This window comes from Acartia tonsa, chromosome 6 (assembly GCF_053477335.1).
Source record: "Acartia tonsa isolate MP-2025a chromosome 6, ASM5347733v1, whole genome shotgun sequence".
NCBI lineage: Eukaryota > Metazoa > Arthropoda > Copepoda > Calanoida > Acartiidae > Acartia > Acartia tonsa.
Genome location: NC_137265.1, coordinates 42,171,368 through 42,190,765, shown reverse-complemented (window position 1 = coordinate 42,190,765; position 19,398 = coordinate 42,171,368). Strand labels below are relative to the sequence as shown.

The 19,398-nt window shown below is 32.3% G+C and overlaps 1 protein-coding gene across 1 annotated transcript in view; it reads left to right on the top strand.

Moving 5' to 3' along the window:
* Positions 1 to 12,564: 12,564 nt before the first annotated feature.
* The window catches only part of LOC145322706 (uncharacterized), a 50,387-nt gene continuing 43,553 nt past the window's right edge, over positions 12,565 to 19,398 (top strand). Inside the window, exons 1-2 of the mRNA XM_080164927.1 lie at positions 12,565 to 12,665; positions 18,724 to 18,874. Coding sequence (XP_080021053.1) covers positions 12,595 to 12,665; positions 18,724 to 18,874 — 222 coding nt within the window. The 5' untranslated portion in view covers positions 12,565 to 12,594. The remainder of the gene's footprint in view (positions 12,666 to 18,723; positions 18,875 to 19,398) is intronic.

Genomic DNA, 19,398 nt, shown 5'->3' with positions numbered 1-19,398 from the left:
TATTGGCACTATAAAGAGCTTTGCCAGGTGGCATTCGATGCATCAAAATATACGTAATGTAAAGAAATATAAATAATCTGTATATATAAACCTTACATATATGACATCCACCTTTTTACATTTATGAATCTTAAAATTACAAAGACAGCCTTAAAATCCAAAATAACATTAGTACACCAGTTGTACTTTTACCATGCACTAGGAATAAGGACCTCATTTATATTTGAAGATTATTTTTAGAAATTCTGTTTTATAAAGTTGTAACGACTTTTGTCTGAAACTTATGATTTCGATAACTACTAAACCGCTTGAGTTCTCTATTATAGGGAAACTTCACATAGGACCTGGGATGGTTTTTGACTATTTTTTGTTAAGTCTTGGGATAGCCTTATGCTTTTTTTCAATCTTTAACACAGAGCACCTAGATGCTAGGGACGCATCATCTAGTATAAGGATAAGCAAATTGAATGAAAGGAGTAATCAGTTTTAAAATATTTGAACTATTTCGATGAATTAGACAAAACAACTAATCTTTTAAGAACTTTTCTCGTATTCATTCGAATCCGGTGGATAGGAACCGGTTCTCATCCATACGAAAAAACTATGTCTAGCATCGTATTATATCCAGTTTTCTACGAATATAGAAATGTACAATCATAAGATTAAAACTAGTTTTTTTAGCCGGTGCCTTCGGCACCACGGGGCTAAAAAAACTAGTTTTAATCTTATAATTGTACATTCTATATCCGCGGAAAGCCGTTTATAATACGATACGAGAAATAACTATTATGGTTTTAATTTTACTTAAATTTCGCACCAAATAAAAAAGATTTAGGATACTTTTTACCTCTACAAACTTGCCAAAACAAGGATTAAAAATACGTGAAATTTCGTACTTATTTTCCTAAAAACTTATTTCTAAACAACAGAAGAAATATTTGCAAAATTGCAACTTAAGACAATGGATATATTATTACTTGGATCTAACACCAGATTTTCATGTTTTCTGATAAAGTGAAACATGCAAAAAGCTGAAATAATAATTACCCCCTTCACCTCTTCCCCACCCTCCTACTGGATGAACCAACTGACCAATAAATGAGTTCCGCGTTAACACGGTAAATTGAAGACAATTTTCAAGTTTCATAATATCCACGTATATTCTACATCCATTCTTAAGACGGTATTTCCAGAGAACCAGGACAGTTTTAATTATATCAAGCAAAATTGGCACATAAACTACCCAACTAATATAAAAACAAATAGTTATGATATATTGTATAGCTTTACATGAATTTATTTGAGCAATTAGAAACTTAAGCACTTTCGTCACATGTCTTTTTTACTTAAAAGTCTTGTGGTGTCTAATAATTTAGATTGCAAATAATGAGGCATAATGCTTCAAGGAAGAAAATTTATTTCGAACGCCCATAGCTTCTTTAAAATTTAGTTTGAAGAAATTCTCCTTCTTATGGATGTGCAAGCAGGCTAGGGACAAAGCCAAGAGTTTTATTTATAGAGAAGTTACGTATCACCAAATAAACAGACTTGGTAAGAAGTCCTTTAACATCTGAGTACGAACAGTGGAATAATACACCCTAAAAGTGGAAATTTAAAATTACAATTGATATAGAATGTTCATAGAAACTAGAAATACTTGACATGGTTAATTGATGATTCAAAGCTTTATATTCTCGCCCGACTGCTAAATTATTAAATACAAGTTACTTTGAGAATTAAATTTCCAAAAGTTTGATTTTATTCCACTCTGGTGGGAAAAGAGGTATCTTGTACAAAATTGTATAGAAAGAATGATAAGTGGACAAATAAAAGGGGGGGAATTTGCCTTACTTCTATAGTTAAAATAAAACTTCAGGGATAAACAGATACATATGTTGATATGGAGGAAAACTTAAGTCAGAAGTCTGCAGGGCTATAAAGATATAAGGAAAATAGATGGTTTGATTAATGATTTTTCAGGGAACAGGTATAATCTAAAAGTTATGGTAGTGCTTTCCCAAAAAGTGCATGTCAAGCACTGAAAGGAAAGATTGAAATACAGAGCCTATACAAGTGGTGCCTTAACCCTCCATGGGTACCCAATACAACCTAACCTAATAAATTAGACTAGAGGTTTTACAAGGAATCTTGGTAATTTCTTTCAAACATGGATGTTAAGAAAAGCTTATGAAAACAGAAAAAAGAAACAAATGATAATTAAAAAGCAGATATTTTTTATATTTTACATGAAATTCTACATGATGCAATTATTTTGGCTATAGGATGACGTGTTAGATTAAACAATAGGTTTTTAAATGAATAAACTAATAATGATAATGATTATGGAGATATTTCTAAATATATAACCCTATTGTTATACAAATCTTTTAGTCTGGATGTAAAATATGATATAGTTATTTTTAAACCTAGTAAAATTAAAAGCAATAATATCTGTTAAACTTTAAAGTACTGACATAAAGATTTAAAGACGTTTGTTTAGAAAAGTTTCTTTTTTGATAATGTTTAACAATAAGATACAAATCCTGCCTATTAATTGTGGAAAAAAGTCAATAAAAGTTTTGAAGAATGGAACTTTTTTCAGTTATGAATCTCCATTGCAACCTCTTTATCCATGTTAAAGTTGGATTCTATTCTCTGGGTTTTATACTTTGTACTACAGAGTGTAGGTAGACTAGAGAATAGAAAATCAATTGCTACCAGAAATATAGGATAGTTAAGTTTACGATTGGATTGCATAAAATAAATAGTTTTTATAATGTTTCATTTGCTAATTTGTAACATCCATATCCAAACAGCCCTTTATCCTCCTATTTATCATTTTTTTCTTCTCTACTTTCCAAATTCACACATACAAAACAAAAAAACTTAAGAAAATTGATGCATTTTCACTTAGACAAAATTCAAAGTTTTTTTGAGAAGAAAACAAGAACATAATCAGCCACACCTGAAACATTTGAAATCCCTTGATTATTCTTTTTTGCGCTATGCTCTATACTTGGTTAAAGGACCCTGACTTTTACAAATCATGTAAATTTTTGACATTTTGAGATTTGAACTTTCAACCCATAAATAAAATGCTTGAATGCCTTTTAGCTCCATCATTTTTATAGACTTAATATGGGTAGGTTAACGATTCAAAAGAATTAGGAAGAGACAGATTTGAAAAGTCAATATGTCCAGGTCTTTATTTCTCACACTTGCTTAACATGGTATGTGTCCTAAAGACAGTAACTGTAATGAATGAAGCTATCTTCTGAAAAGGAGTTAGATAAGGGTTGTTCTGATTTTTTTGAACATAATTCCAAACTTTTCAATAATTTCCCTTCTTACATAACCAGGAGGATAAATTGTGAAGTATTGCAACTGAGAATTTCGTGGGTTATAAACTCTCACCACTAAAATTCAATATGTTGCCACCAGTGGCATGCTGTACTCGGGGAGTCAGCCACCACTCCCCTCCAGCCCCATCTTAAAAATTAAAATTTTAAAGGCCTGCCTTTTCCTTTTTACCCCCTAATAGTTTACAAACCCCGAATAGTTTACACCCCCTGGTAAATTAATGTTACCACTGAGCTACTAGCTACACATTATGGACGTTATTGTCCGTCCTATTAAAAAATTGTAATTAATTTTCTTGTTATCACTTTCTCCCTGACAATTATAAAAACAGAGAAGCCTATAAGCGCCAACTTTTCAGTTGAGAACTCGGGCAGCGCTCTGCACAGAGAACAATATTTTATCATTGAAAACTTTGTTCTTCAGTTTGTGTACAATTGTTATTATACCTTTTTTATTCTCAACTTCAAGTTCTTCAACTTTTACAAGGTCAAAGATTAAAGATGTGTATTATTGTTTTTTCTTTGTGATAACAAATTCACGTATTTTCAATGAAATTTTTAGTTAAAAAATAGTGAAACAAGGAGAAAAATGTCAAGAATCCGCCGAAGCTCTTAATTACAAGCTAAATGTGTTTTAAACTTATTTAAATTGTCCCTAATGATGTAAATAAAATAAAGGGTATGTTAATATTTTTTTAGTACCGAAGCTACTCTATAATTCCGTCAGTCTGATCGTCCGTCTGTCTGTTATTTAGGGTGCTACATCGATTCTTAGATTTTCATGTTTTCGCGATTTTCTCAACTCCTTTTCAAGATAAAAGAATATTTAATTTTACATTTTACATAATTCCACGAATTTTTATTAAGATTTGTCTATTTATTGGGGTGCTGGATCGAGTTTTAGGTTTTCGTGATTTTTTTCTATTATTGAAGGCTGAAATTATCAGGGATTGAATATGATCTTGTTCTACTTATTTCAATCCAGTTACATTAAGATTTGTCTATTAATTGCGGTGCTAGATCGATTCTTAAATTTTTAAGTTTTCGTGTTTGATTAATGTTCATTGTATGACATTGCTCTAAAGTAATTTTTTTCCGATTTACATTCAGAATTTTTGAGCCTCGCTACTTATGGATGTTGTCATCCTTGTTTATTTTATAAATGACAAAATAAACTCTTATATTTTTTCCACTCCAAAATCCTGGATAATATTTATAAAAAAAATAACAACCAATTATCGGACTTTTGAAATTCAAACACAAACAATGCAAAGAGATAGATCAAACCAGCTTATACCAACAATGAAATTAATTCGGAAAAAAATCACGAAACCTATACGTGTTTTCAGCTGGCGTTGGGGGGCAACACATCGTAAAATTGCCCCTCAAATATTATTTTGTATTTATTTCGCTTGTTGGTTATACATTATACCTGAGATCAATTTCATATTGAATGAGAGAAAATGACAACAAAACTTTGGGGACAGCATAGTAAAAGTTGTGAACAAATTTAAGTTCTTAGCTCTGTGACAATTTAAGTTTATTAATAAGACAAGCTGGGGTGTGCATTATTATCATCATTTGCGTTTACAAATTGACAGTGACGCCCAATTTTTCTGGGTGAGCTGTGGGAAGGGAGGGGATATTGGACTGGAAATTATATTAGTACCTAAAGTTCAATTAACATGTTTTCTCATTGGTTACCTCAAAAACTTTGGGCTTTCAAATTTTCTTATGTTGATTCAAACAGCAGTGCCATTCTCTCATTTGTTCAGTATACTTCTATTAATACCTGCGACCGTGGCTCAACACGTGGCGCATCTGCTTGTCGTCGGGAAGGTGATAGGTTCGAATCTCGGTCCGACACCGCGTCATAACTAAAGACGTTAGAAATGGTTCCTTCTGCTGCTATGTCAGGTTCGCGACATAAATAGTTAAAGTAGGGGGAATTAATTGGCCCAAAAACAGGCGCAACTCACTACCATGCACAGTAAGGACTTCTCAGAAAAAGGTCGTGCAATTAAAGGGTCGGTTGTCTGGTGGGCAAATGGACGCTTTACACCCCAATCATAAGGCTTAGGGCTGACAACCCTATCCCATATCCATAAATAGAGCCACATTGTTACATAAACACTGACAAATTGTCAGCGGCCTATGCTCTCCCTGTGCAGTGGAGTGAAAACGGCCTGTTACTTTTTTTTTATATTTCTATTAAATCTTGATTGGATGGTACTACAAACTAGACATGTCCAAAATTGCCCATCAATAACTGAAGTTAAAATATCTAAAGAATTTAATAGGACTTTATTGAAAGTGAAATAAATATTAGACAAGTAATTAAATGGAAAAGAAAACCGATTTGTATTACTGTTTGTTTAGCTTATGTAAGTGTTTAATCAATGGATGTAGAATATGCGTGGATATTATGACTGAGGAAAAATAGTAGTAAATTTTGGTTGCTAACATTGACATCACTTATTGGACAGTTCGTTCATCCAGTAGGAGGCGAAGGGTTGGGTTACAGGGAGGATAGTTATTTTATCCAGCTACAAGATTCACTTTATTAGACTACATAATAATCTGGTATAAGATCCAAGTAATAATAAATCCATTATTAAATCGCCATCTGTGTTGCTGTGCTAATAAAACCATTACAACATCTATGCAAGTGCAGTGGGGAGTTTCAGTGGATCAGTGTATACGTTTACATTAAATTATTATCATCTCATTGGCGTGAACAGGGGTTTGCAAGAGGAGTGCGCGAAGTGCATCTGAAAAGTTTGACACCTAACTTAAAGAAAAATCTAGAGGGGTTGTGAGTAAAGTGTAATACAGACAACAAGAGGGATGTTATTTTTTTTGTGGGGGGAGGGGGCGGTTAATCCCCCTAGATTTACATCTCCTTTTTATGGTACTTTTAGTGGATGGGGGATGATCCACCCCCTTTAATTTTGGCCTAATTATAGTAGAATTTAACCACAGGTTTTTTGTACCTACGAAATTTTTTTTAGGGAGGGGAGTCATTCAAGATTAGGGTTGTCTATTGCGCCACTAATGCCAAGATCACCCACCCCGCCTATGAATATCCATCTGAACTTCAGCCAAAGAAGAAAAAGAATTACTGCCTTACAAAGTGATAACTAATTCAAATTCTTTACTGTATTCTGTACTTTATAAAGTTGCAACAAAAAATGTTAGTGTAAAATTAATTTGTTTGACGTTTGAAAAGTAACTATTTTTATCAACATTGCATATTTTTAATTCAATTTAGTTACTAGGGATTTAGTGCCTCGAGAAAAATGGTTTTAGTTCCAACTTTTCTGCAATCTTAAGATTGTTTTTGTTTCTTTTTGATGATACGTAGATGGAACATATAACCATATATTCTCAAAAATTATGATTCCTTTTAAACTAGTAGCAAAAATAAGGGGTAAAAAGTTTTGGTAATATTTTTTTCAATATTGAAAATTTGTATAACCCCCCCCCCCCCCCCTGACAGAAGTATGAACTCTGGCCGCGGCACTCGACACCCTTGCCTGCCTAGCCGCAGCGCTCGGCCCCCTTGCCTGCCTGTCCTATAATTGAAGAGGAAAACGCCAAAGTTTTTTTTTAATTTGCTATTGCAAAAAACATCTATTTCATTTATGTTATTGCAAAATGAGTGCACTAGAAAAGAAATTTTTGAGGAGGGGAGTTGGGGTTCAATAAAAATAGCTTAAAACCATCCAAGACCAGTAGTTATTTAGCTGAAGAGCAAGAATAGGTTTATGTATTAGGAAAGGTTTATACAGTTTAAACAGTTTACGTGGGGTACCCTATGTATAACGTCGATTTCCCTGTGGCTACTCGTGCCGAGCCCTGCATAATATTTTTTGCTTGTACAATACTATTCTATAGATATCTAAAAAAAAAGTCTGAAAATTTGCATTTTTTCTCAGACAAATCGAAATTAAATAGTATCCGAACCATTTATTGAAATTCATTTTTTTAGTAATTAAAATCCGCTTAATTAATGTCTTGACTTTAATATTTGGAAATAGATGACAGCATCCACAATATCGCAGCTTAACAAATCAAACAGTAGGAGAACGAACTTGGTAAAATATAGAGTATCAGCAATCAGCTACGCCCCTAGAAGCCTCTAGGTGGAATGGGAAGGTGACCCCATCCGCCAATTTTCAATTTAAGTTTTAAAAAGAAAAAGTAAATAATATTTAGGTGGATTTTTTTCTAGGGAGAGTGGAGATACCCTCCCAAAAAAATAGTTATAAACCTTCTTTGGACCTATAAGCTTCACTGTAAAGAAGAACTATATCGTTTGAAATCCTTCAAAAAAGCTTACTACTTTATATAATAAAACAAGGATGACAACATCCATAAGTAGCGAAGCACAAAATCTATAATAAAATAGACAAACAGACAAAGTAATTTATAGAGCTGATTAACTGTTATCATAACAAAGAAAAGAAGGAGATAAATATGCAAAAACTTAAAATCATGAAACTTAGGGTTTATATCTGAAAGTTTTAAAAACAAAAAGCAGCTTAAAAGCAATCAGACTACCAAAGATAGGAGCCGAGAAAATCTGTTGCAAAAAGTAAAAGCAGTTAAAGAGCTGTTTAGAAGCAGTCTGGCCGCTATTGATGAGGAATACTTAATTATGGTTCATATTGTTGGGAATGTTGACAAGAAGTTTCAGCCTTCTATCTTTACAGAAGCCGAGAAAATCAGTTTTTAAAAATAAAAGCGGCTCTAAGCTGCTTAAAAGCAGTCCGACCGCTATTGATGTTTCATACTTAATTATGCTCCATATTAATAGGAATGTTGACAAAAAGTTTCAGCATTTTATCTTTTACAGGAGCCGAGCAAATCAGTTATGAAAAATAAAAGCGGCTAAAAAGCTGCTGAAAAGCAGTCTGACCGCTATTGATGTTTTATACTTAATAATGCTTCATATCAATAAGATTGTTTACAAGAAGTTTCAGCCTTCTCTCTTTTACAAATGCCGACCAAATCAGTTTTGAAAAATAAAAGCGGCCAAAAAGCTGCTTAAAAGCAGTCCAACCGCTATTGATGTTTTATACATAATTATGCTCCATGTTGATGGAAATGTTGACAAGAAGTTTCAGCCTTTTCTCATTTACAGGAGCCAAGAAAATCAGTTTTGAAAATTAAAAGCGGCTAAAAAGCTGCTTAAAAGCAGTCCAACCGCTGACAATGTTTCATACTTAATTATGCTCCTTATTGATGGGAATGTTGACAAAAAATTTCAGCCTTCTATCTTTTGTAGGAGCTGAGAAAATCACGTTTCCCCCAAAACGTTTCAGACATACATACATACAGACTGACATTTCAAATTATAGAGTAGCTTCGCTACTAATAATCAAATGTAAAGTGTCCCTAGATGTCTCCAGGGGCGTATCCACTCGTAATAATGAGAGTTAAATATACCTTTAAATAGTTTCATTTATATAAATAAACTAAAAACAAATAATAGGCTTAAACTTCCCCTCTATTATTTAGGCTCTCTAGTTACATAATGGTATTATATCACAGTATAAAGTTTACCTTGGCTAGACTGAAATTGTGTTGTTATTCAACTATAAAGTGACCACTTTCTTGGAGAAATAGAAGTCAAAATACAAGTTATACAATTATTCTCTCCCTGGTGACGTAATTCAGCTTTGTTTTCAGCGTAGCTTCTTTATAATATACACTTTTTTGTATATACAAATGTATTTGGTGTTTCATAATTTTAATAAGAAGTAGCAGATTGGCCTTAGTAACATGCATCCTTATTATAAAGTAAAAGGATCTTGGTCTGATGTTTGTTTGTACCGAAGGATCTCGCTAACCACTGAAACGATATTTTCTTCTTTACAATGTAGATTCTCATAGGTCCTCGTAGGTACTATTTTGGGGGAGGGTACCACCATCCTACCAAGAGAAATCGTACACAAGAAAATAAAAAAAAAATATAAAAAAATTGAAAGTTGGGTTCATTTTCATTTGAGATTAATAGCCTAAAACCAGACAGTGTAAAAGTGAACAGTTCATACTTTTCTAGTACTTTACCCTGATAATTAAAAACAAAATAACCTTCAGTAGAAAAAAATTACAGTGTAGTTTGGACCAACCAATCAAAAATTACTAAAAGTTTCTAATGAAACGAATCAAAAGACGAGTTTATAAAACTTTGATTAAGAATATAATTTTTAGTTAAATGTCCACCACCCCTCGCAGACTTACATTGCAAAATTTTATTCTTGTCTCTCTGTTTGACCCCGAAATATTAAACTGAAGGGAAAAATACCAGGGAGGGAGGGGACATTTGACTGTTCATTACACTGGTCCTCAATGTTTTATGATAACGTTTTCTTATTCATTGGCTTACGAACTTTGGGAACTTTTGATGAATTTTGATTGGGTGGCGCAGTTTATTAGAACGAGTATTCAAACGTTAAAACCACCAATTGTATTCTACAGAAAGTGTAATTTTGTGTATAATCATTGAGGATGTACATTAATTTATCGGCCATAGTCTTATCCCTTTAGATCTCTGGAAAAATACACACCAAGGCTTTTCAGTTTTTTTTTTATAGTATTTATCAAAATAAATGAAAATAAATTTTAGTTTAAGTTGAAAGAAAGCAGCTTTAGAGTAAAGTGTATCAAAATTAGCTGTTACTGAGTAGATATCTTAATCGATTATATCTAACTGCTGAATTACTACTAAGTCAGACGTGTGAAGCTAAGCATAGGAGTCTAAGGGGGGGGGGGTAATGGGCCATTTGGCACCCCCAAAATTTTTTGAACAATACCCCCTCCAAAAAAAAATTACCCCTACCTTGGGGGTGCCGTAGGCACCCCCAACGATTTTGGGGGGGGTAATTATCCCCCCCCCAAAATAAATGTTCTTTAAAAAATTTTTTTTAGGGGGGGTATTTACCCCCCCCCCCAAATTGAATGTTCTTAAAAAAAATTTTACTGAAAATTTTTTTTTTGGGGGGGGAGGGAGTAATCCCCGCCCCCCCCCCCCTAAAAAAAGTCATAGTGTGACTCGAGCCTTGAGGTGTAATATATTTTATGTTCCTCGTTTGGTCTCCTAATAGTTAATGAAAAGTATATCCTAATGTTTCAATTAAATCAGATCTTGAAGACCATGATAACAAAAAATTTAATAGTTTGATCATGTTTTATTTGCTTGGGCCTTTATAAGGGCTAAAACCATCCCGGGGATCTATGATGTAATTGTAAAGCACTGAAGATTCCATAAAATAGATACCTAACTAAATTAAATATTTCATTAAATAATGAAAAAGAATTTCTATAGGCGATTTCTTTTGGGAGGATGTCAGGGTGTCTCAAAACTAGTTATAAAACTTACCAGGACCTATAAGACGCTTCACTTTAAAGTATAATCAAATTGGTTCATTGGTTAGTGAGTTAATTATTGTATTTTTATGTTCTAAAGAATGAGATACTACTATATATTTGAATAGTAGTGGCGCCCTTAGCATCTAAGAACTCGTGTTTTCTAAAGGGTAAAAAGGGAGGAGAAAAATAGCCTAAAACCACTCAAAGGATTGACCTATAATAGTGTGGAACCATCATGGGATCTATGTGAAGCTTTCCTAAAAAGGAGAACTCAGTATTAAAAGTAATGAAATCTGAAGCTATAGTCAAATAAACCTTACTTACTACTTTATGTTATAGGATAGTACTTATTAACTTAATAGATTAGGTAGGTGCTTTTTTTACATAATTAAATTACCCCCCCCAAAAATTTTACCCCCGGGGTAAATTAGTTTGGGGGGGGGTAATTACCCCCCCCAACAGATTTGGGGGGAGTATTTACCCCCCCCAACAGACTTTAGGGGGGGTAATTACCCCCCCCAATTAAATTTTACCCCCGGGGTAAAAATTTTGGGGGGGGTAAAAAAAAATTTCGGCGCGCTTCGCGCGCCATTTTACCCCCCCCAAACACGAATTACCCCCCCCCCCTAAAATTTTTTACCCCCCCCCAAAAAAAAAGCTTGGACGCCCCTGAGCTAAAGTCAGGGAGAATTTTATTTTCTCAGGGATGGAGAGGACAGTTGACTGTAAATTATGCTGGTTTCTAGAGTTTTACAATCACATTATCTCCTTTGTTGGATCGACTGCTTTATGAACTTTTATTTCATCTTTGGGTGGTTAAAACTCGCAGTGTCCAGTAATTACAACCAATGATTTTAATCTAAAGGAAGGATAATATTTTATCATCATTGAGGATGTATAACAATTTATGGTCCATTGTCTTATATCCTAAGATCTTTGCATTTCTCATCAACAAGATAGGATGTTTCTCTGAGGGAATGATGTACAATGTATCTGTTCCATCCTTATATAACAGGATGTGTGTGTGTGTGTTTCTGTCAGTACCAAAGGATCTTTCTAAGCACAGAACTGACTGGGTTTTCCTGTACAATGTAACTTGTCATAGGTCTTCGGAAGGTTTATAACGGTAGGGGAGGGGGGGGGGGGGTGGGACCACCACCCTCCAAAAAAATTACCCCCTCCAAAATAAGATATTTTAAAACTTTTTTCTAAAACTTAAAATAAAAATTATTGCGGTTGACTTCTACATATTATAGTTTGTACTTCAAACAGACAACAAAACTTTTTCAAATAATGTTATTACAGAAAATAAAAGTTAACAGTATAGGTAATAACTTTTAACTTTTCCATGAATTAATTAGTTTTATTTTTGATCAAGAGTTTTGGATACAAAAGAGACCGGATAATTATTTCATTTAAATCTTACACCATATTTTTATGTTCTCTAATAAAGTTAAACTCTCAGCGGGTTAAAAAAACGATATCCCCATCCGCCCCTTTACCCCATCCCATCATACTCAATGAACGAGTTCCATATTAGCAAGCTAGATTGAAGACAATTTTCCCCTGTCATAAAATCCATGTATATTCTACATCCATTTATAAGAGATAATTGGCCAAATCCTATGAAATTATTAAGGATAGCCTATAAGTTAATATATCCTAAGTCTACATATTCCTTTAGTCTGTAAGGCTAAGGAAACCCTAATTCCAAACCAAAATAATTGATAGTATATTGTTTAATTGGGGGCAATCATTTCATAAAAAATCGTTGGTTCATTTAGTCGTATTTAAAGGCTTTCAAACTTAAAAAGTAATAGTCTCTAATATAGTTTCAGATATATGTAAATGTATAAAAATGTGTACCGTGTTTGCTATTCCATCAATTATTGTTGTAGACTCAGATAAACCACCAGAAGACCAGATTAGGTAACAAATATTAACTACAAACAACCAATCCTTTTTATCCTTAATAGGACCATGGAAATAAAGATGTTTCTATCTTTTAAATTTTATAGATTCAGATAAACAACCAAAAGACCAGATTAGGTACAGGTACAGTAAACTGAAAACAAATTTGCTGTCTCTTTAAGTTTTTTTACTTATATAGTCATCTATAAGGCCAGATTAGGTAACAAGAAAACTTTATAGCATCCATACAACCTATTACTTGATAAAAACGACCTTTGTTCAGAAGCCTTATCCTTCAAATAAGGTAAATTTTAGTGATAGGACAATAAAAGATATAGTATTGAAATACGATCATCCTCCAGAAGCCCAGATTAGGTAACAAAAATAATTGCAGACAACCAATCCTATTCATTCTTAATACAGGGATAAGACACTGAAAATAAACAATTTGATATCTCTGAAATATCATAGACTTTATTGATACAGATTAAGTAATAGTTATTTCTTTCATCGTATTATAAACGGCTTTCTGCGGTTATAGAATGTACAATTATAAGATTAAAACTAGTTTTTTTAGCCCCAAAGTGCCGAAGGATGGATATAATACGATGCTAGACATAGTTTTTTCGTATGGATGACTTCCGGTTCCTATCCACCGGATTCGAATGAATACGAGAAAAAAAGAATTATATATTAAAAAACATAAATTACTTGATAACACGTCCTTTATCTAGAAGTCCTATCCTCTAAATGATAAATCAGTGTAAATTACATTGATAGGACAACAAAAAACTGTACAGCACATAAACAAAAAAATCTGATTGAATAAGACAAAAGGACGTTTGTTAGAGACTGTAGAGTAACTACACTTTCCATATTTTTCCATATCTTTTACAGGAATCCCCATGTTAAGTTCGATTTCGATAAATCAATTATAACATGCCTAAATTAAAGAGCTTACCGTTTCGACGAACGGACTTACTTTAAATATAGAGGCTTCTCTTTTGCAATGAAAAAAAAATCTAGCCGTTAAAAGTTGACAAAGTGCCTTTTTTTCTCCATTTCTCCACGTTTATTCTATCATGCTTATAAAGTCAGAAATAAATATCCACTTTTAGTTGCATTGGAATTTTTATTGCGTTCTAAAAATACTCACTACACTTTTTATATTTAATGAAAACACTTTCATAGTAGTGGAGCTACTCTACAACTTGTCATAGGTGTTTGGTTTAATGTATTAATGCTTAATGTTTTGTTACGGTAATATTTTCTCCAAAAAAATAGCATAAAACCATAACGGGACCTATGTGTAGCTTCTTAAAAATTTTGAACTCAACCAGTTCAATAGTTAACGAGATCTTAATAATGAAACAAAATTATATGCTACTTAGTATTTTGCATTACAGCTTAAACTATCTCAAAGCTTATATATGTTAGCAAGATCTTTCGGTACAGACAAACATACAGAGAGACATTCTGTTACTTTATTATAAGTAGGATATCTTTATGATTTAACTTTTATTTTTATAAAGTTTTGGAGGTAATTGACTTCTGTTTAGTTCAACTATCTAATTTGGTATTTTTCTCAATGTTTCATTTTTATACTTTTATTTTATTATCATGTTTTATTCTTTTAATTTCCTAAAATACTTCATACAATTATATTTATAATGTTTTCAATTTATTTGTTAATGATTTTAGAAAGAAAACATTTTATATTAAATTGAGAATATAATATAGTATTAAGTTATATGTGTGTGTTCGCTTAAAACTAGCAAACGGCTGCATTAATAGTCTTTAAGGAAATAATTGTATTGTCCAATAGAAAGAAAATCTCTGTTTTCAAAGCCAAAAAAACCCACCCCCTGTCAGGGTAATGCCTCAGAAAAGTTTTTCATGAATTAGCTCAAAACATGATTACTTAAAAGACAGACATGTAGAATAGACTGTCCATAACAATTTCTCGACATGTCAATCATTAATTCTGAATCAAAACTGTCTAACAAATATTTTCATACTTTACAGACTGACAGAGAAACGGACTAGATAAAAAGATAGTGAATGAAAATAATGAATGACCTATAGCAGCTGATTGAAATGCTATAAATAGAATATTGATCTTTTAAAAGTAAACAGTTTTCTTCACGGAAAAGTGATAAATATTCTAACATAAAAGGGAGGGAGGGGACATTGGACTGTTTATCACACTAGTTCTCAGATTTTTAGAACTACGTTTTTTTTTCGTCGGCTTAAAAACTTTGGGAACTTTAAATTAATTTTGATTGGTTGGTTCATTCAGTTGAGTTGACCTAACTAACCATTAAATGTATTATACAAAACAGTAATTTGTGTATTAATATCCATGGACTTCCAAGCTTTTTTATTTAGAAGGGGGGGGGGGGTAATCGAAAATTAAATTTTTTTGAGGGGGGGGGGGGGTAATCTTTATATCATAGAGGCAATGACATCCAAGTTTTTTTCTAATTTTTTTTGTGGGGCTGGGGGTAAAAAAAAATTTGGGGGTTAATCACCCCTTTACCAGCTTCCCCTTGGACGTCCCCTCCATTTAGTTCCCTGCATCACAATACTATTTAACCCCTTGTACAAAGGTCTATGTAAATGTCTGTTTGTTTGTATGTAGCTTTATATTTAGCTTACCGTAGGATCAAATTATATATTCTTAATAGACAAGCTCCCTATGGGTCCTGAAAAGGTTTAGTTTTATCTATTTTATGATAGGGTTAATCACCCTTAATTTCCTCGGAATATAAAAATATAGAAAACTATGGTTCTATTCAATTATCTAATTTTACCAATTAGTATACCTGTTCTAATTTTGTAACACAAAAGTTCAGTTTCTAAAATTAAACAGTAATGTTTAGTTGAACACATCTAAATTTAATTCTTTACTTAAAACTAGCGGCTACGCCTCTAGAGTAAGTCCATAACTAAAAAAAGTTGATTTAACCTTTTTAACAACAATTATTTTAAATATTTCCGACCACAAGCAAGTGATGGAATCTTGGTTCCTTACCCTCGAAATTTGATGAATTTAAAGAATATATCAATTTTCTTCTACAAAACAACATTTATTTTGACATAATTTGTATTAAAGAAATATTTTCAATTATTGATCAAGATCTATATAAACTTGAAAATTATAATTTTGTATTTTCATCTAGAAAAAAGGGGAAGGGAGGGGGAGTTGGAATCTATATTCATAAAAAACATAGATTTACTGTAATTGATGATTTATCATATTTTGAAGAAAATCTTTTTGAATCTTTAACATTGAAAGTTATTACTGAACAGAAAAAAAGCAATATAATTAGTTGTGTCTATCGTCCTAATTCTCCAATACAAGGCATGAGTTCTAATGATCAGATGGAATATTTTATTGATAAAATATCAAATTTACAAGCAGCAATGTCATCTTATAAAGGTGACTCTTACATCATGTCTGACTTGAATTTAGATCTCCTTAAATTTGAATCTCATTTAAAAACAAATGATTTTATAGAGAACACTTTATCTAACGGGTTTTTGCCTTTAATTACTAAACCAACTAGAGTTACACATGCTTCATGTACATTGATTGATAATATTTTATTGATTCTCAACTTAACTTTAAATACCATATTGAATATTTAAGGAAAAAAATATCTAGAAGTTTGTTTTTAATCAATAGAGTTAAGCATATATTATGTGAAAAATCCTTAGTAACACTATTCCACTCTTTTATAAATAGCCATTTATTGTATTGCTTGCCAGCATGGAGCTGTGGCTTAGAATCATCTATTAAGCCTTTAGTAGTTCTACAAAAAAAAGCTATTAGAATTATACACAAATCCGCTTATAACAGCCATACGCCACCTTTGTTTAGGAAAATTAATGTTTTGCCTATTAAGGAGCTATCTATTTATACAAAACTACTATTTTTTTATGATTTTATTCGCTGGAGGCTACCAAATTCTTTTGATGGTGTATGGATTAGAAATAATCTAAGAAATCAGAGACAACTAAGAAATTCTAGTGAGTTTTATATTCCAATAGCCAAATTTAAAAAAATTGAAAGGTTTCCATTATTTTCATTTCAAAGACTATGGAATAATTTTTGTCATGAAAAAGATCTTTTAAATGAGAATATTCCTAAAAAAACATTTGCATTAAATCTTCAAGATGAACTTTTTAAATCTATATGTAATATTGAAGAATGTAATGAATGTACTTAAAATATATTGATTTGCCTGGATTTATTAAAAACCTTACATTATTAATTACAGAAATGGTTTTAAAATTTAAGAAAAACTAGCCTTAAAATTTGTTGTAACCCTTCTTTCCTTCTCTCTTTCCCCTGTCCATTTAATTTTACCTACATTTATTTTGACATTATTATTTCTTATTTTTCTTATTATTTTAATGCCAACCTAAAAAAGGCAATGCAAACATCTCGGATACGCATATTCCTACTTTTAGGGAAGCCTAATCAGTGCCACACATAACATCTAGTGTTAGTCATGCAATTTAAATTTATAAATATTATGAAAAATTGTAAAGTACACCTGGTACTAAGCAGTAGCTTGGTGTACTATTGTATGTACTGCTTCGTAAGACGGGGCGTAATCTGTCACTGAATAAATGTTTTTTATGTTTTATGTTTTTTATGTTAAATATATAATTATTTGATTTTTGTAATTCCTAAGACAACAAGGTACACTATTTTAAGCGAAGAAACTTCAGAGTAGACCTATAGATTGATATTCTGCTTATTTATTTCTGACACTCAATTCATAATTCTTAACCTATGATTTGAGAGCTTTGCTTCGCAATGATAATTAAAATTTGGTAGTTTAATGTACTTTGACTTTAACAAAGCGTTTGATCGCTAATATCAAATAAATAATCACTAACCAATGAGAGATATTACATCTGAAAAAAAACATTGCTTCCTTGTCTTATTGGAGTTTACTGTAAATTTGCTAGATGTGTAAGTGCTATATATATAGCCCCTTAAATTGTTATCCGAACAAGCCCAAGTTATGGAGTAGCTGAGCTACATAAAAAGGAAGTAATACTTTTAAAACACCCATAACTTAATAGAAATGATATATCTGGAGACCATCTGTCTTTATATCTGGAGAATTTCGTCCTTGTTATTGGTTAATGTGACTAGTATTTGACGTCATGGTCAAAAGTAAATAATAAGATTTATGTAGGGCGTACTCAGAAATTTAAACTTTATTGTCTATATTCTCTCTTACTATAACAAACTAGGAGTTTTAGGGGGGGGGGGGGGGGGTTTCTAGTGTAGCTACCCTTCCCCAAAATAGGTAAAACCCTTAACAGACAGAAAAACATCATCTTAATTTGATAAATATCTCTCTATATACAACTGTTTGTTCAATAGTTTATATTACTTATATAAAAATAAATATAGCGACTTCAAAAAACCTCAATAAATTATTTTTTGTTTTAATACGAAGCCTCTAGCCACTGGTATATGTTGAATTACTGTAACAGAAAAGCTGCACAGCTTAAGAACTAAAAAATTCTTGTTTTGTCTTTCCTTGTTACGCCACTAAATCGGAAAGGGCTGCAAGTAAAAATTTGCAAATTTCACCAAAACAACAAATTTCGCAAGACGGTTACTCAAACGTATTTCAGGGATCATTTTATATTTTTATTTTTATATTAGTTGAACCTTTCTACATTTAGGGTCGGTCCGTCTGTAAAGGATAGCTTTGATAGTTTTTTTAAGAATCGTCCTATGGACTTCAATTTTTCAAATAGTTTTCAGTTGTCTTGGTACTTTCCCAGCGAATATAAAACCCATCCGCTTATTAAAAACAAATTAAAAAGGGTTAGTAGTTTTTTCTTTATCCTAAACTATCGCAAAAACACAAGAAAATCTCCTCTCATTTTAAATCTATTTTAAATGAAGGAAGAGGATGTTCCGTGTTTCTGTGCTCGACTCGGCATTTTGAGGGAAACCGCCTATGACATTATTATCTTATTGTCTTTTTGAATGTAGATTTTTTAGTTTTTACTGTATTACAGTTTACTCTCCTTGTTTTAGAACCCAGATAACTCTGTACAAGCCACCAGACCCAGAGACAGAGCGGAAGAAGAGGCTAGCCAGGACAAAACTCGACTCCATAGAAGATTTCTCCTCTTTCTTCCAAGTGACCAGCCAGTTTGAACCAGAGGATAAGATTAGTAAATATCAGGTATGCTAGTAGGTTGAGCAGCAGAGTTACTCTATAAGTTATCATGTCTCTAAGACAATGTTGTCTGACAGTGCATATTAGACAATGTCTGTCATTGTTAAAATTATGATTGTTGAATAGGTTACACGACCATTTATTTTTTTAAAGCGAAGCTTTTCTATAATTATGGTCGGTTCGTCCGTCCGTCCGTCCGTCCGTCCGAGACAGATAGCTTTTTTCGTTAATTGTCCTATCGATTTCAAACTTTGCGTAGTGATTCCTTTAGTAGTATGGTACGATTTGGAAAGCGTAGCAACTCTATAATCATTACCAGAATGTCCGCACTTCCATTTTAAACATGTTGATTTTTCTACTTTTTGAACAACAAATTTTTATGGGATCTAATTATCCGATTGATCTGGTTTTTGGTATTTGATTCCTAGGACAACAAAGCGAAGCAACTCTATAATCAAGTCCTAAAAATGTAAGTGCGTACATAAACATTTTCCTCTATCAAGCATTTTTCCAACAAATTTACTTACAAT